This window comes from Chelon labrosus (genome assembly GCF_963514085.1).
Source record: "Chelon labrosus genome assembly, chromosome: 8".
In the NCBI taxonomy this organism is placed as follows: Eukaryota; Metazoa; Chordata; class Actinopteri; order Mugiliformes; family Mugilidae; genus Chelon; species Chelon labrosus.
Genome location: NC_140358.1, coordinates 24,821,537 through 24,846,263, shown reverse-complemented (window position 1 = coordinate 24,846,263; position 24,727 = coordinate 24,821,537). Strand labels below are relative to the sequence as shown.

The window sequence follows — 24,727 nt, the reverse complement described above, 5'->3', positions numbered from 1 at the left end:
CTCTGCTTTACCACAGCAGAGTACTCTACAGCATGGCAGCAGCTGGAGGTAGGCATCATGGCAGGGTGTACAATCTCTCCACTAGCCTTTACAATGGCAATGGAGGTTATTATTAGGGCTTCCAAATGGGTGGTAGGTGGAGAAAGGCTGCAAGGAGGGCTTCGCCTCCCCCCAATCAGGGCCTACATGGACGACATGACGAGAGCAACGTCAACCGCTCCTTGTACCAGAAGATTGCTGGATAAGCTAAATAGCAACCTGCAGTGGGCTAGGATGAAAGTGAAGCCTATTAAATCTAGGAGTATTTTTATTGTTAAAGGAAAGGTAGTAGATAAGAAGTTTGTTATAAATGATGAGGTAGTTCCCACAGTGCTGGAAAAGCCAGTGAAGAGCTTGGGAAGATGGTATGATGCAAGTCTTAGTGATAAGGCGCAGTTTGAAGGGTTGAGGCAGGAAATGATTCAAGGCATTTCAAGCATAGACCGGTCAGGGCTACCAGGGAAGTTAAAATTGTGGTGCTGGCAATTTGGTTTGCTGCCTCGGCTAATGTGGCCGCTGACGGTGTATGAGGTTGCCCTTTCAAAGGTAGAAAAGTTAGAAAGAATGATTTATTCATTTATCAGAAAGTGGCTTGGTGTCCCACGCTGCTTAAGTGACACAGCCTTGTATGGGAAAGGCATTCTGGAGCTCCCAGTTACCAGCTTAACAGAGGAGTTTAAGTGTGCTAAAGTTAGACTGGAAATGACTCTTACTCAGTCAAAGGATCCTGTGGTTAGGAGTGTAGCGCCTACTATTAAGACAGGGAGGAAGTGGAAGGCAAAAGAGGCAGTACAGCAAGCACAGGCAGCTCTTAAACATAGGGATATCATAGGTCATGTACAGCAAGGGCGTGGAGGCCTAGGGCTGTGTGCAGGGAAAACTCTGTGGTGCAAGGCATCAGCAGTGGAAAGGAGAAAGATGGTAGTGGAAGAAGTACAGAAGCAGGAGGAAGCAGTTAGATGCTCGAAGGCAGTGTCGCAGGCTAAGCAGGGTCAGTGGGTGAACTGGGAGAGTGTGGAGAAAAGGAAGTTGAAGTGGAGAGAGCTTTGGAGCATGGAGGCTAGCAGGATTAGATTTATGTTAGGGGCTACATACGATGTGCTGCCAACTCCCCAGAACCTAAACCAATGGGTAGGTGAGGATAATGCCTGTCCACTGTGCACTTGTGTCTGCACGCTTAGACATATTCTGACAGGTTGTAAGGTTAGTCTTTCCCAAGGACGTTATACCTGGCGTCATAACCAGGTACTGAAATGTTTAGCAGCTGCAATTGAGGAAAAACGGGTGAATTTAAATTCCATGGCCGTTAACAGAGAGAATAGATGTATTAAGTTTGTACGGGAGGGCATACGTGGAAGGAGCCAGAGGACTGCGGTTAGCAACATGTCCCGGGCAGCAGAGAGAGCGAGCGACTGGTTATGGGTGCGCAGAAAGCATGCTAGCTGGGGAACTAGCTAAGGTAAGGAAGGCCGCATGTAGGCCTCGATTTGTTTGTTACGCGATTTGTTTGTTACGTGTTTTCGGCCCGCAGCAACGGGGCGAATCACGGTAGATTTGCTTGTTTGTTACGTGGTTCAGTCCGCATCAACGGGGCGAATCACGGTAGATTTGTTTGTTTGGCTCGTGGTTCAGTCCGCATCAACGGGGCGAATCACGGTTGATTTGTTTGTTTGGCTCGTGGTTCAGTCCGCATCAACGGGGCGAATCACGGTAGATTTGTTTGTTTGTTACGTGGTTCAGTCCGCATCAACGGGGCGAATCATGGTAGATTGGTTTGTTTGTTACGTGGTTCAGTCCGCATCAACGGGGCGAATCATGGTAGATTTGTTTGTTTGTTACGTGGTTATTAGTTACTATATTAGCTGTTGATAGACATCGAATGGTGAGGGGAAACAGGGTTGTGCAGTGGCGGTGTGGAGGGGGGTGACTCCAGGACGCTGGAATTCACTGTTAAGCCTTCTCGAGGTGTCGTGGGCCTAACTTAACGAAACATCGGTGAAGGGAGGTGCCCACTTGAAAACCCCAATGACATGCTGCATACTGCTGTTGTCTTCTTGTTACGTGGTAGCTATGGTTAGCTGCTGAGCGGGCCATACAAGCCAGCAGCGTTTAGTTAATGTTTTACAATGTCTGAACTATGCTGCTCAATGGGCTTACAAGCCAGCAGCTTTTACTTAGTTTATGTAGATTATAGGTTAATTGTCATATTATATGACCATAGGTTTGGTAGGGTCTCTTAGCTGAACAGGGCCTCTAAATGTGTTTTGCCTGGGATTTTGGCACAAGGGATTATAACATCTTATCCTGTGTATTACTGAATACCTGTGAATCTTTCCCACTTTTGGAACTCTTTACTATTTTGTACAAGGAGAAACTCTTTACTATTTTTGTACAAGAAAAGTCAGAACACTGTGTACTAAGGTCATTGTTCCCAGCCCATGCATTCCTTTTGGATGCAAAGAAACTGACTTCTTCCAAGTTGGAAGCAACATTTGTTCCTTGGCTTGTTGCAGAAACCTGAGGTGTATATGGAAACAAATCTTCCTTGGGTTATATGTTATATATACACAAGATAAAAAAAAGTAAACGGTAGTAACAATGTCTGATACATAAGGCATGTTCATTCAGCATCACTGATGTAACACACGTGAAACCTCATCGTATTCCTTGTTACATCATGATCTTCACATGCCCACTGCATGGGTCTGCCCTATTATGGCCAGTATCAGGAAGACTCAAAAAACTATGCTAAAAATATATTTAGTCTTCAAATAAAACACTTATTTTTCATTTTTAGCATTTTTATTAAGGGACCGAGTGTATTTAATGCATACACGGTTCTGTAACATTTCATTTTAAGTGGAGATTTATTCAGGCAGTAATCGTACAGCACAATTTGGGGTCCTTCGGCGGTTCATGGTGCAACCATTGACTGTATATACTAGGGTGCAACATGTGTTGGGTAATTCCAGAAGAAGCTTCGAAGTTTCTTTGCCCACTGCAGCTCAAAGACAAGCAGTCTCTCCAGCTCTTAGCTCCAGGGTTTTTTGACCAGGACACACTTCGCTCTTCAACATTTCGCGGATCGTGCTTTGTCACTTAAAGCTTTTTTTTTATATTATATCTAGTTAGCCTGTTAGCGTTAGTTGTCAAAAATGTTGAGTGTCGCCAGAAGTGTTTTAAGGACTCTTCCTACAGGGACCTGCGCAAGAAACGTGTCATCTTTGATTAAGAAGGTATGTTTCAAATGTTTATAATATCAGTTATATACACAACCCGGCGTAGGACGTTTTTGTAGGATTTGACAGCTAGCCGGCTAGCTTAGCATGCTAACAGCATTAGCTTGAGGCCACCCCATGTCGCATGCCGCTAGTACTGACAGTTAAGAGCCATTCTGTGTCGTTCAAATTATAAAACCACGCATTTACAGCAAGGGTTTTGTAATTCAAAATATCACAATTGCCTCACGACAATTTAATGACAGCTCAAGTTAGGGTGGCCATTTCCACAACACCAAAAAGGAGGACACTTTGCGGCATTTAACGAGATGAGTGACACAGCTAGCACATGGGACCAGGGGGACGGCTTGTTTACATTTTCAACCAATGAGAAATCAGAGAATTGAGTGACACCGCTTTTAACCAATCATTTTTAACCAATCTTTTTTTTTTTAACCGAAAGTCTTACACCATAGAGAGGCGAAGTCCCGCCCCCTCTACTTCCGGGTTATGGGACCTATCTTTCGAAAAAATATGAACGGCAGTCTATGGAGAGATAATAATTATTTTTTGGTCCCGATCGAATTGTGGCATGAATTTCACATATGATGTGTGTGAATTTAAAAGATAATTTTTCACGTCAAGAGATAAATTATTTGACGTAAATAAGCTGAACAACATTAGGTTTTGTATGAGATCGCTTAGTGAACTACATCTCTCTAGAGATCCCTAGAGAACTATGGCTGTCTCCTTGTTGAGCTTTACCGTCTTCTTCCAGGACGAAGGCAGAAGCATCAAAGGAGGTGAAAATCATTATAAATCGGGTCATGTCGAGAGCTGTAGTTACACGAAGGGAGTTTTGGTCGGTTCTGTACGCGCCAGCATGCGGGACTTGTAGTTCGTTTAATTACGTATTTTCCATAGCGTTTTACTTAACTATCTTGCGACAAACTGTGACATTCTTGACATGTAAAATCATTTTTTATTCTGAAAAACAACATATGTATAATCCAAGGCACAAGTCGATCGGGACCAGAAAATAATTTATCTTTCATCCATAGACTGCCGTTCATATTTTTTCGAAAGATAGGTCCCATAACCCGGAAGTAGAGGGGGCGGGACTTCGGCTCTCTATTGTACGATATGCAGCGTTGCGATCAGGTGCAACTCCAGAAAGAAGGACAAATAAGCGTCCGGCTTGAGGCTGCGCCGGACGCCGGACAAGGCGTTTAAATTCCGGACTGTCCGGCCGAAATCCGGACGTATGGCCACCCTAGCTCAAGTTCGCGTTAGCTCTGCTGCGTAATTACAGGTGTGTGCGGCTAAGCTAACGCGTCCCAGCTCACAATGGACGTCCTGTGAACCTGGCAGAGGTGTCTAATTCAAATGAAGGAGGAAAAAAATCTCAGTTTGCTCTTAATCTAATTATTTAACTCAGTAAATGTGTTATGAGATGGTCTTCAACTGGATCCAAGGCTGTGGATCTGTGACCTTCAGTGAGGTGTCCCCACCCCCAACATGCTGCAACACTTATCACATGGTGCTCCCAAGTTTTATTTTATAAACGCACTCACATCTACATGTTTTTCTGCCTTTTCTGTTTCAATTAAATTTGATTTCCTGTAATATATGTCTGTCTGTGGCAATATTCAAGTCTCTGTTCTTAGATTTCTTAATTTCCTAGTCAGAGGTCTTTGTTGTGAGGCGTAGGGAAGTAGGATGTTGGCTGCTGTTGCTTCATCACTAATATTTGAAACGATCCCACCACAGTGCATCCATTCTGCATTGACTAACAGCTGTGTCATTGTTGTTATGTGTTCATAGGCATGCTGGACCGGCTTCCAGCCAGATGCTCTCAGAGCCCTGTCCAGGAGGGACTATGCGTGAGTATTAACAGATATAAATACAAAACATGTATATCAACCTTTCAAGTAAACATAATTAATTGCTGTCGATTGTTATAAACCTTCTAGTAAAATCTAAATTGTATTGTTGTGTGTGTGTGTGTGTGTGTTGCAGGTCTGAAGCCGTCAAGGGTGCCGTCATTGGCATTGACCTGGGAACCACCAACTCATGTGTTGCTGTCATGGAGGGGAAACAGGCCAAGGTGAGGATGAGCACACACACCTCCCATGTCAGTGACACGGGGTTAAGTAATCAATTGAGGTCTCTACCCAGCATATCTAAAGGGAAAGATGAATGTTGAACTTTGAGTGCCATGATGACTGGTGGTCGTTTTTAAGATATGGCCCTTTTACAAGTAGCTGTACGTCAGATTGTCAACTAGATGCAGACAAACTAACAGATGATTCAGTTCAACATAAAGACCATTTTTCACAAAACGATAACATCACTCTACTGTCTCAGTTATGTATATATATATATCTATACTCCTCCTTGAACCGTCACCTTATCGTGGTGGAGGAGTTTGAGTGTCCTAATGACCCTAGGAGCTATGCTGTCCGGGGCAATTTGCCCCTGGTAGGGTCTCCCAAGGCAGATTGGTCTTAGGCGAAGGGCCAGACTAAGAACGGTTCAGAAGACCCTTGATGAAGAATAAGAGCAAGAGAAAGTGTACCCGGCCCGGAGGGCTACCGGGGCCCCACCCTGGAGCCAGGCCTGGGGTTGGGGCTCGTGGGCGAGCGCCTGGTGGCCGGGCCTTTATCCATGGGGTCCGGCCGGGCCCAGCCCGAACTGGTGACATGGACTCGCCTCCCTGTAGGCCCACCACCCGCAGGAGGATCATGGAGGGTCCGGTGCTTTGTGGATTGGGCAGCAGACCAAGGCGGGGGCCTTGGCGGTCTGATCCTCGGTTACGGAAGCTGGCTTTTGGGACATGGAATGTCACCTCTCTGGCGGGGAAGGAGCCGGAGCTTGTGGAAGAGGTGGAGCGCTATCGACTAGATATAGTCGGCCTCACCTCGACACATAGCGTCGGATCTGGAACCCAAGTCCTTGAGAGGGGTTGGACTCTCTTCTTTGCTGGAGTTGCTCCGGGTGAGAGGCGGAAGGCCGGGGTGGGCATTTTGCTTGCCCCTGGACTATCTGCCTGTACGTTGGGGTTCTCCCAGATGGACGAAAGGGTTGCTTCCCTACGCCTTCGGGTGGGGGAACGGGTCCTGACTGTTGTCTGCGCATATGCGCCGAACAGCAGTTCAGAGTACCCACCCTTTTTGGAGGCCCTGGGACGGACACTGGATGGTGCCCCGACTGGGGACTCCATTGTCCTGCTGGGAGACTTCAACGCTCATGTGGGCAACGACAGCGTGACCTGGAGGGGCGTGATTGGGAGGAACGGCCTGCCTGATCTGAACCCGAGCGGTGTTCAGTTATTGGACTTCTGCGCGAGTCGCAGTTTGTCCATAACTAACACCATGTTCGAACATAAGGTTGTTCATCGGTGCTCTTGGCACCATGACGGCCTAGGTCGTAGGTCGATGATTGACTTTATAGTCGTATCATCTGACCTGCGACCGTATGTTCTGGACACTCGGGTAAAGAGAGGAGCAGAGCTGTCAACTGATCACCACCTGGTGGTGAGTTGGATCAGATGGCAGGGGAAGACGCCTCGCAGACCTGGTAGGCCCAAACGAGTAGTGAGGGTCTGCTGGGAACGCCTGGTGGAGGAACCTGTCAGGATGGTCTTCAACTCCCACCTCCGGCAGAGCTTCAACCGCGTCCCGGGGGTGGTGGGGGACATTGAGTCCGAATGGGCCATGTTCCGCTCCGCCATTGTTGAGGCGGCTGTTTCAAGTTGCGGTCGCAGGGTCGCTGGTGCTGGTCGCGGCGGTAACCCCCGAACCTGCTGGTGGACACCGGAGGTGAAGGGAGCCGTCAGGCTGAAGAAGGAGGCCTACAGGGCATGGTTGGTCTGTGGGTCTCCTGAAGCAGCAGACCGGTACCGGATGGCCAGGCGATCCGCGGCAAGGGCAGTCGCTGAGGCAAAAACTCGGGCGTGGGAGGAGTTCGGTGAGGCTATGGAAGAAGACTATCGATCGGCTCCAAAGAGGTTCTGGCAAACCGTCCGGCGCCTCAGGGGTGGTAGGCGGCAACACGCCCACACTGTTTTCAGTGTGGGTGGTGAGCTGCTGACATCAACTGGGGATATTGTCCGGCGGTGGAAGGAATACTTTGAGGAGCTCCTCAATCCCACCAACACGTATTCCATAGAGGAAACAGAGCCGGAGGGCCTGGGGTTGGGTGGTCCAATTTCTGGGGCAGAAGTCGCCGAGGTAGTGAAACAACTCCGCGGCGGTGGAGCTCCGGGAGAGGATGAGATCCGCCCCGGGTACCTCAAGGCTCTGGATGTTGTAGGGCTGTCTTGGCTGACACGTCTCTGCAACATTGCGTGGACATCGGGGGCAGTACCCCTGGAGTGGCAGGCCGGGGTGGTGGTCCCCATTTTTAAAAAGGGGGACCAGAGGATGTGTTCCAACTATAGGGGGATCACACTCCTCAGCCTCCCCGGCAAAGTCTACGCCAGGGTGCTGGAAAAGAGGGTCCGGTCGATTGTTGAACCTCAGATCGAGGAGGAACAATGCGGTTTTCGTCCCGGACGTGGAACCATGGACCAGCTCTTCACCCTCACTAGGGTGCTGGAGGGGAGATGGGAGTTTGCCCAACCAGTCCACATGTGTTTTGTGGATCTGGAGAAGGCTTACGACCGTGTCCCCAGGAGCATCCTGTGGGGGGTGCTCCGGGAGTATGGGGTGGATGGCTCCTTACTAAGGGCCATTCAGTCCCTGTACCAAAGGAGTGTGAGTTTGGTCCGTGTAGCCGGTAGTAAGTCGGACCTGTTCCCAGTGAGGGTTGGACTCCGCCAGGGCTGCCCTTTGTCACCGGTTCTGTTCATAGTTTTTATGGACAGAATTTCTAGGCGTAGCCGGGTGGGGGAGGGTATCGGGTTCGGTGGGCGGAGAATCTCGTCTCTGCTGTTTGCAGATGACGTGGTCCTCTTAGCTTCATCGAACAGCGACCTTCAGCTCTTGCTGGGGCAGTTCGCAGCCGAGTGTGAAGCGGCTGGGATGAAGATCAGCACCTCCAAGTCTGAGGCCATGGTCCTCAGTCGGAAAAGGGTGGACTGCCTACTCCGGGTCGGGGAGGAGGTCCTGCCTCAAGTGGAGGAGTTCAAGTATCTCGGGGTCTTGTTCACGAGTGAGGGTAGGAGGGAGCGGGAGATTGACAGGCGGATCGGGGCGGCATCTGCAGTGATGCGGATGCTTAACCGGTCTGTCGTGGTGAAGAGAGAGCTAAGCCGAAAGGCGAAGCTCTCAATTTACCGGTCGATCTACGTCCCAATCCTCACCTATGGTCATGAACTTTGGGTAATGACCGAAAGAATAAGATCGCGAATACAAGCGGCCGAAATGAGTTTTCTTCGCAGGGTGGCCGGGCTCAGCCTTAGAGATAGGGTAAGGAGCTCGGACATACGGGAGGAGCTCAGAGTAGAGCCGCTGCTCCTCCACGTCGAGAGGAGCCAGTTGAGATGGCTAGGGCATCTGGTAAGGATGCCTCCCGGACGCCTCCCTGGAGAGGTGTTTCGGGCATGTCCCACCGGAAGGAGACCTCGGGGCCGACCTAGGACACGATGGAGGGATTATATCTCTCGTCTGGCCTGGGAACGCCTGGGGGTTCCTCCGGAGGAGCTGGCTGAAGTGGCTGGGGAGAGGGCTGTCTGGGTTTCCCTGCTGAAGCTGCTGCCCCCGTGACCCGGACCCGGATAAGCGGGAGAAGACGAGACGAGATATCTATACTGAATCTATATACACTTGTAGTGGCCATTTGTCCATAAAAAACAAAATAAACTTTAAATCAAACATAATCAAAGGGCCACTGATGCACCATGGGAATGTGGTTTAACGCAGGCAAAAAGAAGGTGAATGTCCATACCAGATCTTGCGTTTGGTGTTGATTTATTTCAAAAATAATAAAACAAACAAAAGAACAAAGAAAATCGTGGCTGCTTCCTCCTTGCGCTGGTAAAAAACCATAGGCCCACCCAGGTGCATGCTGGTCCTCAAGGTGCCTAGTTCCTTAAATAAACTCAGGTGCCCACAGTTACCCAAATACCAAAATTTTAAACTATGCAAATATCCTAAACAAATTAACAAAGAGTATCATCAAAAATTGAATCTAAACAAAACAAACACTTCAGTTAATCAAATAAATTTACTCTTAATTAGCAAATTAAATTTACAACTAAGACTACAGCTCCTACACTCCGGCCCCTAATTGTGCATAATATCACAATTACAGTTATATATAAATAAGGAGCTACTTCTGCAACTACAACTATGAAACAGACCTATTCTATCTGTCAGCCCCAAATAAACTCTTTTCTTGATGAATCTGCAAAATAAAACACAGGTTAATTGGAGAAAAAGAAAGAAAGAATAGAGGTAGAGAAAGAGAGAGTCATGATGTTAGACTGCTGCTTCCAGTAGTAGGCAGAGCTTCGTCACAGGTCTCTCCAGAATACTGGTCCTTGTTTGAAGACGCACAGTGCGTACCAGGCCCTTTGCATCTGGTCTGATGTCCAAAACCTTCCCCATGATCCAAGATCCTCTTGGAGCTGACGCATCTGCGACAAGAACAACATCTCCAGGAGTGAGGCTTTTCCTTGGCCTTGTCCATTTTTGTCTCTCCTGCATCATGGGTAGATACTCAGAAATCCATCTCTTCCAAAACAGCTCGGCAATATACTGTGCTTGCTTCCACCTTTTCCTTATATATAGATCATTTCGGTCAAACAGTCCTGGTGGCATGATTGGTTTTCCTTTCAACATTAAAATATGATTTGGTGTGAGAGCTTCTAAGTCATCTGGATCATCTGAGACTTTTGTGATGGGTCTGTCGTTTAGTACTGCCTCAACCTCACAGAAGACGGTCTGGAGCCCTTCATCATCCAGAGTTTGTTGTTTCAGTACTGAGGTGAGAACACTTTTCACTGAACGAATCAGACGTTCCCAAACACCACCTTGATGGGAAGCTGCAGGTGTGTTAAAGCTCCATTTTATGCCATCCTGAACAAAAGCCCTTTGAATTTTGCTATGATTCAGAGCAGCCAGACTTTCCTTCAGCTCCCGATTGGCTCCAACAAAATTTGTGCCGTTATCCGATCTGATAGCTGAGACTGGACCTCGTCTACAGATAAACCTCCGAATTGCATTTATACACGAGTCTGTATCCAGTGTATAAGCCACTTCCAGATGTACAGCACGACTAGTTAGACATGTAAATAGCACTCCATATCTTTTAAGAAGACTTCTACCTCTTTTAACATCAATGGGGCCAAAATAATCAACTCCCACATTTGTGAAAGGAGCCTTTTCAGGCAACACCCTCTCTTCAGGTAAGTCCGCCATCTTCTGCTCAATCAGCTTTCCCCTGTTGCGTCTGCACACAATACAGTCAGATATTACCTTTCTGGCAGCAGAGTTTGCGTTAGTGATCCAGTATTTTTGTCGTAACCTGGACAACATATGATTCCTCCCTGCATGCCCTAGTTGATTATGAATATGGCGCAAAATGAGTGTGGATACATACATGTCTTTAGAAAGAATCACCGGATGTTTAGATTCTGCTGGCAATGCTGCTTTACTCAACCGACCACCAACTCTGAGGATTCCATCATCCAGCACTGGATCCAGTTTGTACAGTGTGCTTTCTTTGGAGATAGTTTTAAATCCACTCTTTAGTGAGGCGATTTCAGCTTCGAACTTGTGCCTTTGTACATACAGAATGATGGACTCTTCTGCATTTACAAGATCTTCGGGAATCAGACTTTGTCCTTTGAGTGTGACTTTAAAGTTTTGAACTTTCCTGTCCACTTGTTCTTGATTAAGGCCTGCAGAAGCACTAAACTCCTTCCTCTTCTGCGCCAGTGTCATGAAAGCTGCTTTGATTTTTAAAAACCAAGCCACAGATGTTCTTAACTTAATCCAGGATGAAAAATAATTGATCAGCTGGCTGGTGGCCTTTTCCACGTCCTTGACAATAGCATTCACTGTCATGTCCCTTTTGACCTCTGGGTCATCATCAGAAACTACATCACAATCCCCTTTCAGATTAGGCCATTCCTCCTCTGATTTGGAGAGAAACTCAGGTCCATTCAACCATCTCCTGCCTGTCAGGAAATCCTGAGCTTTCATTCCTCTTGATGCTTCATCCGCTGGATTCTCTTTCGAACACACATATCTCCACTGCTCAATATCTGAAGCTTCTCTGATGACAGAAGTTCTGTTTGCCACAAAAGTGTGAAATCGTTTGGTCTCATTTGCGATGTATTTAAGTACCGTTGTGCTGTCTGTCCAGAAAACTGATTTCTCCAGCATAAGTTGCAATTCCTTCCTCAGCATTTTATCAACTCGAACAGCAAGAACTGCAGCTGTGAGTTCCAATCTTGGGATTGTAGTCTGCTTGAGAGGAGCGACCCTAGCCTTTCCCAAGAGAAATGCTACGTGTATCTTATGATCCTTTTCCAGTCTTAAGTAAGATACCGTTCCATATCCAACTTGACTGGCATCAGAAAAGTGGTGAAGCTGTGCTGAAACTGGGGCTCCAAAGTCTCTAGGTTTAATACAGCGTTCCACTTTGAACTCATCCATTTTTTGAAGATCCTGGAGCCATTCAGACCATTGCTTAGATAAGGCATAGGGAATGACCTCATCCCACTTTAAGTTTCTCCTACAGAGCTCCTGCAACAACAATTTGGCTGGCATACTGAATGGGGCCAAAAATCCCAAAGGGTCATAAAGAGAGCTGACCACTGAAAGAATGCCTCTTCTGGTCTGTGGTTGTTCTCGAACTGTTGTTCTGAACTGAAACATGTCCGTTCCAATGCACCACTGTAGTCCAAGTGCTCGCTCTGTTGGAAATTGGTCTGCATCCAAATCCAGCTCCATCATTGTATTTGCTCTCCTTTCCTCTGTGACTGACAGCAGCACTGTGCGGTTGTTGCTAATCCATTTTGAAAGAGTAAATCCTCCTCTTGCACAGACAGCAGTCAAATCCTTGATCATCTGTACAGCTTCTTCCTTTGAAGCCATGGCTTTCAGGCAATCGTCCACATAAAAATTATGTTTCACTGTATTGATCACTTCAAGTGGGAAATGATGTGCATTGTCTTCTGCTGTTCTCCTCAGAGCATAATTTGCACAACTTGGTGAAGATACAGCACCAAACAGATGAACTCTCATGCGATGTTCCTGTGGAGGCTGTGCAGTATCACCATCTGGCCACCAGAGGAAGCGGAGAAAATCGATGTGTTTATCTGGGACACGCACTTGGTGAAACATGGCTTTGATGTCTGCCATTACTGCTATAGGTTCTTGCCTAAATCGAATAAGGACTCCAATGAGAGTGTTGGTCAGATCAGGTCCCTGCAAGAGTTGGCAGTTCAGTGATGTCCCTTTATATGTTGCTCCACAGTCAAAAACAACTCTCAGCTTGCCTTTTCTGGGATGATAGACTCCATGATGGGGAATATACCACACTTTTCCATCACTTTGTTTTAGTTGGTCAGCAGGCACCACTTCAGCATATCCTTGAGCAATCATGTCCTTTAAGAATGTTGTGTATTCCTCCTTAAATGTGCTGTTCCTGTCAAATTTTCTTTTCAAGCTTTGGAGGCGCTGTTCTGCAACACAGCGATTGTTTGGCAGCACACAGTCCTCCTGTCGGAAAGGTAAGTCAATACAGTAATGACCTTCAATCATTTCTGCTGTGCTGCTTACAACATTCATGAACTTGACATCTTCTCTGGACATTTCAGTTTGTTCCTCAGCTGATCTTTCATGAAAATCGTGGTTATATTGTTGAACCAACATGTCCTGAAGATGCTCAACAGAGATTCGGTTGGCTGTTACAACAGGGCAGCCTTTCTTACTCCTGCTGCTTGTGCCACGAAGTGGACCGTTAATGACCCAACCGACCCTGGTTCTTACTGCATAGGGTCCTTCATCCTGGCTGTTTATTACCTCCCAAGGCTCCATTACTTTGGGGGCATTAGTTCCAATTAGGAGGTCTACATCCGCATCAATGTCATGGACCTTTACATCCTTTAGGTAAGACCACTGAAAAAGATCCTCTTGTCGGGGAATATTAAGTGACGAGACAGGCATAGATCTCTGTGTTAAAACATCAGGTAACTGGATGAAATCATTCATGTCCACACCAGACACCTCAAGGCCTGACAGAATATGAGCATTTACAATTTTCTTTTGCCCCATTGTCCTCATCAAAAAACTTGTTCTTTTGCCACTCATATTTAATTTTCTTGCCAGGCTCTCTGTGCAGAATGTTCCTGAGCTTCCTGGGTCCAGAAAAGCATATGTCTGTACAATTGTGTTACTCTTGTGGCTCTTAACTTTAACTGCAACAACAGAAAAGATAGAATCATCTTCAGCACCGGCCCCAATATGGCCACAGGTCTGTGTCATTACAGTAGAAACACTTGGAAGGCTCACAGTCTGTTGTGATTGTTTGGAGGATGTGCCTTTATCCTGACGCTCGATATGAAGGATTCCTGGGTGCTTTTGGTTACACACATTGCAATCCAAACGACTCCTACAGTCTTTGCTCATGTGGCCTACTTTCAGGCAACCAAAACATATTCCTTTTTCCTTGATGAAATTGATCTTATCCCGATGTAATTTCATTCTAAACTGAGAGCAGTTATCCAACGAGTGACTACTTTGTGAACAAAACAAACAACTGTGAATTGAGGAGGGCTTGATTTTATTTCCTGTACATAGAATCATGTCTCCTTCCTTCATTGTGGTGACATTAGTAGCAAAACTGCTTTCCTTCTTTCTTTGTATGAAATGGCTTGTCTTGGAAGATTTGGATTTGGTGGATAGTGAGTCTTGAATGTTGCCAAAAAGCGGATCTGAGGCAATTTTGACTTGCTTTTCAATAAAAGTAACAAGATCAACAAACAGTGCTCTCCGACCATTTTTCTCAAGAAGATCACAAGCAACATTCCTCCATCTTTCCCTTAGCTTGTAAGGAAGTTTCATGATGATGCTTCTCATGTTAGAGGGTAAGTCCAGTTCTTTCATTTGTGTCATTTGCTCTGTTAAATTTGAGCATCCTCGCAGAAATAGAGAGAATGACTGTAATGCTTTAACATCCTCACTTTTAACAGGTGTCCAGTTAAGAATTCTTTCCATATAAGCACTTGAAATTTTGTATTCATTTCCAAAATGCTCTGCAAGAAGAATTTTGGCCTTGTTGTATCCCAGCTCTGAGGGTAAGTGTTGACAACTGTGCACTAAGTTCCTTGGTTCTCCCCTGGTGTATTGTTCAAGAAAATGTAAACGGTCACTCCAATTAGATGTTTTCTCCTCCACTCCATTTTCAAAAGCTCTGATGAAAGACTTGTAGTGAAGAGGATCTCCATCGAACACAGGAATATTTCTTGATGGAAGGACAGAGCTTAGATTTTGTTGAACCAGCAGAGCAGTGATGTCATTTTGTCTCTGCATAATGTTGACAATCTCATCCTGAGAGCCATTTGTCAGAGCATGATATTGAGGGTTTACCAGTCCTCCTTGGGTTTGATCAGCAGCAGATGCAAATTGAACTGGTTCACCAACATCCAAAAACATTTCATCCCTTTGTGTTTCTTTGCTTTGTTTAGGCCTAACAACTTGTGGTTGAGATATTACAGGCACATCAGTAACATTCACCTTTTTATTCAGAGGTAGTGGTACAAACATGTCAGCATCGGGATTCAGTACATTTGATGCTTGAGAAATGTTCCTTTCAAAATAAGAGTTCATCCCGTCTGATCGTTTTGAGCCACACGCAGATGAATTAATCTCCAGAACATTAAGTTTTGCATTTGTTGCAGCCAGTTCAGTTTCAAGTTCCAGTTGTTCCTTTTCTTTCCTTAGCTTTTCCTCTTTTGCTTCAATTAAATGTTTCCTTTTTAGCGCAGCAACGCGCTGCATCAGAGCTGCCTTTTCGGCCTCGGCTTTAATACGCGCTGATGCGGTCGAGGAGGTCCGTGATAACTGGGAGTGTGATTTTACAGAGCTTGCCTTTACACTTGACACATTAGAAGCGCTATCGTCAGGATTTATTTCATCAGTGACACCTTGATGATCATGAGATGCAGTATTTTGATACACATATGGATGACCCAGTTTGGAAAGCCACTGTTTTACCGTTTCAGTGAAATCATTCAACTTTACCATCTTTGCCTCGAAATGTTCACATTGTCTTTTAATTTCATCCTCTGGCAAAGGTAAGTTTATTAAAGATTCATGCAGCTCATTTGCGTCTTGACAACACTGGATAAGATTTGCAAGCTCAGAATTCACTGAATTGACGTTTTCATTTGATTCCATTAACGCAGTGATTTTGTCCATTGACTTTTTTGCTTGTTTGCATTTTACACTCCGTTTTTCCTGGCTCATTTTAATGTAGAAGCACAATCCTTTAGAAGTCAGTGTAATATTCCTTTTAGTTGGCAATGTTTCAGTCTCTTTCGCCGTATCATCGGACATGTTGATTCTTCCAAAGCTGCTTGTGCAGCGATCAAACGTGCAGATAAAAATAGCAAAAAGTAGCAAAATTATTTGATTGTTGACTGATCAGATCCAGTTCATCACACACAACACCACACACTGAGGTCGAGTAGTTTTATGACTGGAAGCCGCTGACAGCTATGCGTAAAGTGTTCGTAATGATGACGTGCCGCAATTCGGCGTCGTTCAAACTTTTCCAACTTGATATGAAATACTGACTTTCAAACTCCACTCGTTTGGCTGTTGTCCAATACAGCAATAGCATTACATACCAGTTTCTCGTGAGAAGGCTGAGCACCTCTGTTCATCTGAGCCTCAGGCAGTGTCCCGCTGATGGCGATGATATTACAAAAAGTGTTGAATAAATCAATCCATGCTGAACATCAATCCATAATCCAAGAAGATCCAATCTGTCCAATGATGTAGAATCCTTCCTTTGTGTCCAGGGGCGGGTTTTTTACTTGTTGTAGTGGCCATTTGTCCATAAAAAACAAAATAAACTTTAAATCAAACATAATCAAAGGGCCACTGATGCACCATGGGAATGTGGTTTAACGCAGGCAAAAAGAAGGTGAATGTCCATACCAGATCTTGCGTTTGGTGTTGATTTATTTCAAAAATAATAAAACAAACAAAAGAACAAAGAAAATCGTGGCTGCTTCCTCCTTGCGCTGGTAAAAAACCATAGGCCCACCCAGGTGCATGCTGGTCCTCAAGGTGCCTAGTTCCTTAAATAAACTCAGGTGCCCACAGTTACCCAAATACCAAAATTTTAAACTATGCAAATATCCTAAACAAATTAACAAAGAGTATCATCAAAAATTGAATCTAAACAAAACAAACACTTCAGTTAATCAAATAAATTTACTCTTAATTAGCAAATTAAATTTACAACTAAGACTACAGCTCCTACAACACTGATTAAGCATAACATTATGACCAGACAGGAGAAGTAAATAACATTGACCATCTTGTGACAACTCGGTGTTCTCCTGGGAAACTTTTGGACCTGGCATTCATTCATGTGGATGTTACTTAGACATGTAGCACCCACCTAGACCAGAACAGACACCCCCACCCCATAGCAATGACACTCCTTGATGGCAGCAGCCACAAACGATTTAGGAACAACTAAAAAAAAACAAAACATGAAGAACAGCACAAGGTGTTGATCTGGCCTCTAAATTCACTAGATCCCAAACTGATCAAGTATCTGTGGGATGATCCACAGAGGCCCCTCCCCTCAAAGGCCCCCACTAACAGCATCCTGTTACTAGACATCACAGGACACCCTCAGAAGGTCCGTGTCCATTCAACTGTTTTGGAGGCACAAGGGAGACCTACACAATAGTAGGAAGGTGGTCATAATGTTATGACTGATCTTTGTTTGTATTTTAGTGCTGAGATTATTAAATTCTGTCAGTAGACAGTCAGTAAATCACACAACACAGGACAAACTGTCACTCATGTTGGTATAACAGTACATTAGTTAGGTTAAATTAACAGCGGGTTAAATTTTCTCATGTCCAGGTGCTGGAGAACGCAGAGGGAGCCAGGACGACTCCTTCAGTCGCTGCCTTCACCGCAGAGGGCGAGCGTCTGGTGGGCATGCCCGCCAAATGCCAGGCTGTCACCAACCCTCAGAACACGCTGTACGCCACAAAGAGACTCATCGGACGTCGCTACGATGACGCAGAGGTCCAGAAGGACTTGTAAGTGCATCTATCGTCATGATGTCAGAAACATTTGGCATTATTGTCTGCTTATACACTGCAAATACTTTAACTTTCGTTTCTTTTCATAAACAGGAAGAACGTCCCGTATAAGATTGTACGTGCGTCTAACGGTGATGCCTGGGTTGAGGCTCATGGGAAGATGTACTCTCCTAGCCAGGCTGGAGCCTTTGTTCTCATAAAGATGAAGGAGACTGCAGGTACGACTCCAACTGCTTTCACAAAATAAAAAGTCTTCCACATGTGAGCAATCATTTTATTAACGATTTGCTGTTTTGTGTTGCAGAGAACTACCTGGGAACTAAAGTGAAGAATGCCGTCATCACCGTGCCAGCCTACTTCAATGACTCTCAGAGACAGGTACACACACACTTTGTTTGAAGGCAAGGCGTCAAAACATTTACCTCAGCTCTCCGCTATGGACAGCTTTAAAAGATGGGCGTTTGTCGAGTACTCAAGATTATAAAGAATATTTTATTGAAGGGAAATACGATTATGTGCAGGAAACGGGGTATTTTATCCAAAATACTAGGTAATTAGAGGAGTTTTAAACAATATTTATTATAATTGATTCATTTCTGTATTGGGAAATAAGATTTACATAAGAATGATTGGTTCTGATCGGGGTGTTTAACTTTTAATTATTACATTCAGTCAGGCTGCAACTAACAACATAAATTTCACAGCTATTTCACTCGTCATAACATGTGTGAAAATGCAGTCTTAGCACTTGAGCAATTCTACATACCACTTTCCAGTGTTGGTCATTAGCCTGCTGTACTGTCCTTACAAACGTATAAGGTTGGATCCAGAAACTACATTTATAAACTTTCTAAATGCTAATCCATTATACACTCTACACAGTTTAAATGTGTGTCAGTAAAAAGTCAGCAGAGGGAAATAACTTCATGTAGCGGAAAACAGCAACTTGAAAAGTGCTTAGATGAGACTTATTTAACTTCACAGTTACCTCACATACTGTGAAAGAGGCTGCATAAATAGCAGGGTGATCCCCACTGTGGGACAAATAAAGGATTATATTATTTTTTTTTCTCCACTTAATTTCTAGCCACACTGGTTTTGTTAGGCTACCACCAACTGCCTGAGATCATTGACTTGTCACGTAAGACAACGTCTCGTCTTAGTCACAGGAAAAAATGGTAGTTGACGAACACCAATGTGCTGTAATTGTTATTGAGCAAGTTGTAAAAGTCAACCGTGTCCTGCTTCTGTCTGTCAGGCTAATCAGAATCAGAATGCTTTATTAATCCTTCAAGGAAATTGTTTTGTTGCTGTTGCTCCCATAAAGTGACAGTGTTGCTAGGTGACAGAGCAAATACAATAGAATAAAAAAAAAAAAAAAATAGTAATTAATATATAAAGTAAGATGCATTTAAAGTAAAAGAAACAATATTGCACAACTATTCACGATATACAGAGGTAAGAGATTGCAAATAAATTAAAAGTGTTAAGAGTGACCAACACTCAGGGAGGAGTTAGAAAGTTTGATGGCCACAGGCAGGAATGACCTCCTGTGGCGTTCTGTGGTGCATTTGGGTAGAATGAGTCTGTTACTAAAGCTACTCCTTAGACTGGCCAGTAAAGTCTGTGAGACGGTTCTGTTCAGAAATCTTGATGCAACCTTGGAAAAACTTCTGTCTGCCTTGAAATATTTCTCTAGACTCGTTTGTTTCCAAGTGAACCTGCACTGTTAGTTTAACATTATATTAAATCCCATTCCCCCTTTAATAAATCTGTCAGTGTGCATAGACAGTTTGAGAAATAGGCAGTCGGACAAAACATGTTTTTTGTTTTTTAAGGCTTCACTTTATGGAGACAGTTATACAGAGACTTAGACTTTATTCATCCACAAGGTCTCTCTTTCTTGAGAACCACAAGTAAAAAATAAAATAAAAATCTAATGAAATAAGTAAAAATCTAGTAAAATAAAATAGTATAAGCAAATAAAGTACATACTAGAGATAATAGATGTATATTTATATACATAAGAAGGATTAATAAGGTGCATTAATGTGCATTAACATGAATAATGTGGAGTTATGTGTTACAGAAAGGTGAGTAGTTGTACAGCTGGATAGAGTAGTTGTATGAATGACGTCCCGTAGCGTTCACTGTGGGAGTGGAGCTGAATCAGTCTGTTGGAGAATGAGCTCCACTGTCCCTCTATTGTCTAGCGTAGTGGGTGTGATCAGTTGTCCATGATGGAGAGCAGTTTGTCCAGTGTCCTCATGTCCCTCACTGACACAAACATCTCTGACTCGCCACCGTTCAGATCAATTTGTCAGTCCTACTGATGTCCTTTTTTTGCTGGTGCTGCTCCCCCAACAAACTACAGCAAAGTACAGGTCATGGGGAATGACATACAAGATAAACAGCACATGGTCCATCTGGCCAAACGGGGCAGAAGTTGACGAGAAGGTCAACAAATACAAAAATAACAAATCTTGGTGTCTCCTTGATTCCCAGGCCACGAAAGACGCAGGACAGATCGCCGGTCTGAACGTCCTGCGTGTGATCAATGAGCCGACGGCTGCCGCTCTGGCCTACGGCCTGGACAAAACCCAGGATAAGATGTGAGTAGAAGGGAACACCATCATCGGTGAAGTTCTGTCAGGAAAACGTTTGTCAGTACTTCACCTTTACTACAACTCCTTGTGTCTGTGTGTTACCAGTATCGCTGTGTACGATCTGGGCGGAGGTACGTTCGATATCTCGGTCCTGGAGATCCAGGAGGGAGTCTTTGAGGTGAAGTCCACCAACGGTGACACTTTCCTGGGAGGAGAGGACTTTGACCAGCACCTCCTCAGACACATTGTGAAGGAGTTCAAGAGAGAGGTAGGCAGTGTTTGGCTTTGTCCTCACCTCTGGTTTGTCTTTGTCGTCTTGGTTTTTCATGTGCATTGTTTGGTTCCCGTTTTGTTTTATAGTCTGGTGTTGATCTGATGAAGGACAACATGGCTCTTCAAAGAGTCAGAGAAGCTGCTGAGAAGGCCAAGTGTGAGCTGTCGTCTTCACTGCAGGTAAAGCTTTTATCGACATTGAAGCAGATGAGTTTGTAGTTGTACTAATTAGATTAAATATGTGCAACGGTGCCGGTTCAGAGACAAAGCAACTTTTAATTAAATATCTTTAAGCTTTTTGGCAGTCGGCCTCTTAACTCTTTCTCTTAACACATCTCTGTCCTAGATAATCTTTATTCTTAACTGTAGTCCAACTCTCAGTCAGCTGCCCAGAGTGTTTTGTGTCTGGCTCAGTGTTACAGTGCTGGTAGAGGAAGCTCCTGAGTCGTGCTTCACTGCAGCAGATTCTGTTTTAGTTTCTGCTGCTGCTGAGCTGCTGCAGGACGCAACCCAGTGAGAGTGGACTGTCCTGATTCTGATTCTGCAGGACGGTCCTAGTACAGGGTCATACAAACATCTGGGCAAAGAAATATCATCTGTTAAAACGCATGCCAGATGATGTGATGTAATCTTGGTGTATTTTTCCCTCCTCCTCCCTCTCTTTCTCCCTCCCAGACTGATATCAACCTCCCCTACCTTACCATGGATGCCTCCGGTCCCAAACATCTCAACATGAAGCTGACCCGGTCTCAGTTTGAAGGCATCGTGGCCGACCTGATCAGCCGCACTGTGGCTCCCTGTCAGAAGGCCATGCAGGACGCCGAGGTGTCCAAGGGAGACATAGGAGAGGTGCTGCTGGTGGGAGGCATGTCCCGCATGCCCAAGGTATTACCCGTTTAAAGAATAACCCCAAGAAAGTCCAGCCAGTCAATTGCAATTCTAATACTTGGTGAAAGTGTAGTCATATTTATGTATTTACTAGATTTAGATCCACAAGTGTCCAGGTGAGGAGCTCACTGCTGCTAAACAGTGACATCTGCTGGTCCAAAGTGGTGCTGCAATGTGGATTCCATTTTTCTGCTAAATTTGTACTTTGTGTACTTGCATACTAAACTTTAAAGGCCTCTAAATTTGGAAAATTATTTTATGGGTGACATCGATTACTGCTTTGCTCTGATAAAAACCAAAACGACCAGGAGATCTTCACGAGTTGAGATTCTTCCTCAGCATGAGACTGTACATAGCGGCCGTTTGTACACAAACACACGAGTAACGCACTCGTTTCGTCTCGCCAGGTCCAGCAGACGGTCCAGGACCTGTTCGGCCGCGCCCCCAGCAAGTCGGTCAACCCCGATGAGGCCGTCGCCATAGGAGCAGCCATCCAGGGTGGCGTTCTGGCTGGCGATGTCACGGACGTGCTGCTCTTGGACGAAGTGTCACTGTGGCTGGATATCGGAGGCGAACTCATCAACTGGTACACGACGATTCCCACCAAGAAGAGCCAGGTACTTAAAAGCAGCGCTGCAGTAACGTTTGGCTTCATTACGTCAAGCGCACCAATAACCTACAGCTCCACGTTGTCGCCGTTCCCTCCAGGTGTTCTCCACAGCGGCTGATGGTCAGACTCAGGTGGAGATGACCACGTCGCCTTGGTTGCTCCCCTTTTCAGCTCTAGCAAAACTAACTGTTGCTGAGTGATGTAAGAAAAGCTTTTAAAGAAGTTGGGTCCTGCTTTGAAATTCCCTGCTCATGTCAACACCGGCATAATAACTCAATTCACAGAGCTGGAGGGAAAAGGGGGTCAGTAGGACCCCAGAGGGCCCCCAATCAGCCTCTCTACCAGGCCGAACAAGCCTAGACTACTATACCAGAGTTGAGGCCTTTTCCCTTTTTTGTTTTTTTAACCATAGTTGCTTTCTTCTAATCAGCTGATTTGTTGATTTGTGCTTGATATGTCATAACTGTTCCAGAACATCAAAATAAAACATCAAAATAAAACGGTTACCCTCAAGATGTATATAAAAAGCAGTTTTTCAGTTAGTGATTTTATAGCGTTCAGCTTTAAAGGCACCCTGTGGAGTTTTTGATCAATAGTGGACGCCATTGCTTTTAAATTAAATCTCCACACTTTTTCTCTGCGGTTTAGACTTTTGCGTCAACTTCGGACCCATAGCGCCGTAGCCTGACGTGCACCTCCCCAGAAATCTAACTACGCGCCCCAGCGACTCAGACCGCAAGAGCTGTGATTGGTCTGCTTGGTAGCAGCGTGTTTGCGCTTTAGTATTTCCCGGCTGCTTCTCTAGCTCCGCAATTTTTGAATTGATTGTTTTGGATCAATAAAGATGGAACACGTCGAGGAAAGGTTAACTGAGGGGGTTTGTAGATGCGACTCGTCTTCGGTGAAAGTTTCAAAAATTAAACAAAAATTAATCCAACTGGGGAAAAAAAGACACAGCGCCAACTAGTGTTTGGGTGGTGTTCTTACAGAGTGAGCCAGACTGACGAGTGCACAAGTATAAATGGCTCGCACCGGCGTAGGCTACGTACGTAGGTTACGGCGCGTAGGTTACGCAGTACTGCAAACAAGCCCTGATGTTAACTATCTAATACGTTTAACAATGGGTCAGCAAATGTAGGTGCAAGAGCGTGAACGATGCGGCTTTTTAAATCTTGCAGATGTGGTTTGAAGGAGAAAAAAAATGTAAATATCACTCAGTTTAAAGTAAAAAACTCCACAGGCCGTCTTTAATCAGAGCTGGATGTAAAGGCAGATGGGGCCAGACAAAATATCACCTTCAGACATAAATCCGTTTTCACAGTTTTAACCCAAACCCCAAATGAAAAAGTCACATATGCAACTCTGCTATAGAGCGTTGTGCTTTTTTGTCCACCCCCTTCAAGTTTGCTTCGGCTAGCCTCGGGACTTTAATTGTCCTTAGAAGAAATATTTTCGATATCTGAATTTTGGCCACATTCTCTGAAACAATATAAATAGTACCCATAACCATTTAAAATCATCGTAAAGTTAAGCACAAGCAGTGAAAAGATGTATCCTCTCCGACTGGAGGCAGTAGTCCCTTTGTTTTTCTGATCATGAAGCCATTTTTGTTAGATCCGCTTTGTCTTTTTTGACTTCCACGCTTCCCTTTGCTGCTCCTGTCTTCACCTCTATCAGCCCCGCGGAACAACAGGCTGAATTTGTCTCCTTCCTTTCTTCCTTGCGTTTTCCTTCTCTCAGCAGCTGCTGCAGCTCCAGCTCCTGCCTGCGTCCGCCCTGTCATCCCTTCCCCTGCTTCGGGCGGCTGGCTGAGCACCAGGGGCTTCTGAGACTTCAGCTTGTGGGCTACCGTCATAAAAATAGCCTCGACGTGGTCACTGTTTCCATAGTTTCCGTCTCCTTGGCTGTTCGGGTTCTTTGCGGACGTCTCGAACAGCGGCATGGAGTGGGCGTCCGCGAACTGTTACGCCATGTCCGTGCCCACTTGGACGGAGTCCTGGAGGTCACACTTGTTTCTCACTAGGATCCGGGGTACCTCCGTGCCCAAAGCGTGCTGCTTGCACTCCTCTATCCAGGCGGGGAGGCTGTGGATCATCCCGCAGATACTTGATCAGTTTGGGATCTAGTGAATTTGGAGGTCAGAGGGGTATTGCACAAAACCAAGATGAGGGATTAAGCCGGGATATGTTGGTTATCCTGGCTGAATTTAGCCTCAAGTCGGTTGCATGAAAGCAGCTCAGACTTAACCCGGCCAAGTTACTATGGTGATTTATTCTCTGAAGCTAGCCTGCTCCAGACCAGGCTAACAGCCAGGCTAAGATTAATCCTGGTGATCCACCTGTATTTCCACCGTCAATCCTGTGAGGAATTAATGTGTTTTACAGCATGTCTATGGTCTTTCTAAGTATGTTGCATCATTTTAATTATCCTGTATTAAAATATTACATATATATATATGTAGTCATTTCTCATTTCATTTAAATCTGTTGGCTGTTTGTAATTGCAATAGTCTTTTTATATTGATTCAAGTGGTAGTATTATTACTCAGGCCAAGTGTTATATTGCCATGACTGCTTGTCAAATTGCTGTCAGAGGTTTTCATAAATATGTTTTATTGCAGTAATTGAGATTACAAAACACAGCTGATGAAGTTGCAAAGGTGTTTTCAGTGAAATCTGTGACAGGGGCAATATGGCATTTAGGCGTGAAAGAGTCTTCCGGGACAGGTCAGACCCTTTGGCCTTTGGAGATGACTATCTCATTGAAAGATACAGATTCTCAGGTGATGGACTAAGATATTTATGTAGGCTGCTGGGTCCAAAAATACAGCACCAGACTGCGTGAA

General features: G+C 45.0%; 1 protein-coding gene across 3 annotated transcripts; it reads left to right on the top strand.

The window, feature by feature from the left end:
• Positions 1–3,194: 3,194 nt before the first annotated feature.
• Positions 3,195–24,281, top strand: LOC311492106 (stress-70 protein, mitochondrial-like; the record flags this gene model as incomplete). Of its 3 annotated transcripts, XM_084550264.1 has the most annotated exons (13): positions 3,195–3,275; positions 5,082–5,140; positions 5,277–5,364; positions 17,321–17,502; positions 17,599–17,723; positions 17,810–17,883; positions 20,011–20,117; positions 20,217–20,379; positions 20,472–20,564; positions 21,060–21,269; positions 21,680–21,889; positions 21,981–22,083; positions 23,623–23,677. In XM_084550264.1, the coding sequence occupies 12 exons, from the start codon at positions 3,195–3,197 to the stop codon at positions 22,080–22,082; spliced, it is 1,494 nt and encodes a 497-aa protein (XP_084406390.1). In that variant the 3' UTR covers position 22,083; positions 23,623–23,677. The 3 variants fall into 3 exon arrangements, with proteins under 3 accessions (XP_084406390.1, XP_084406391.1, XP_084406392.1); XM_084550265.1 differs by lacking the exons at positions 3,195–3,275; positions 21,981–22,083 and having other exon boundaries at positions 5,023–5,140; positions 23,623–24,281; XM_084550266.1 differs by lacking the exons at positions 3,195–3,275; positions 5,082–5,140; positions 5,277–5,364; positions 23,623–23,677 and adding an exon at positions 16,835–17,148 and having other exon boundaries at positions 21,680–22,712.
• Positions 24,282–24,727: the final 446 nt, after the last annotated feature.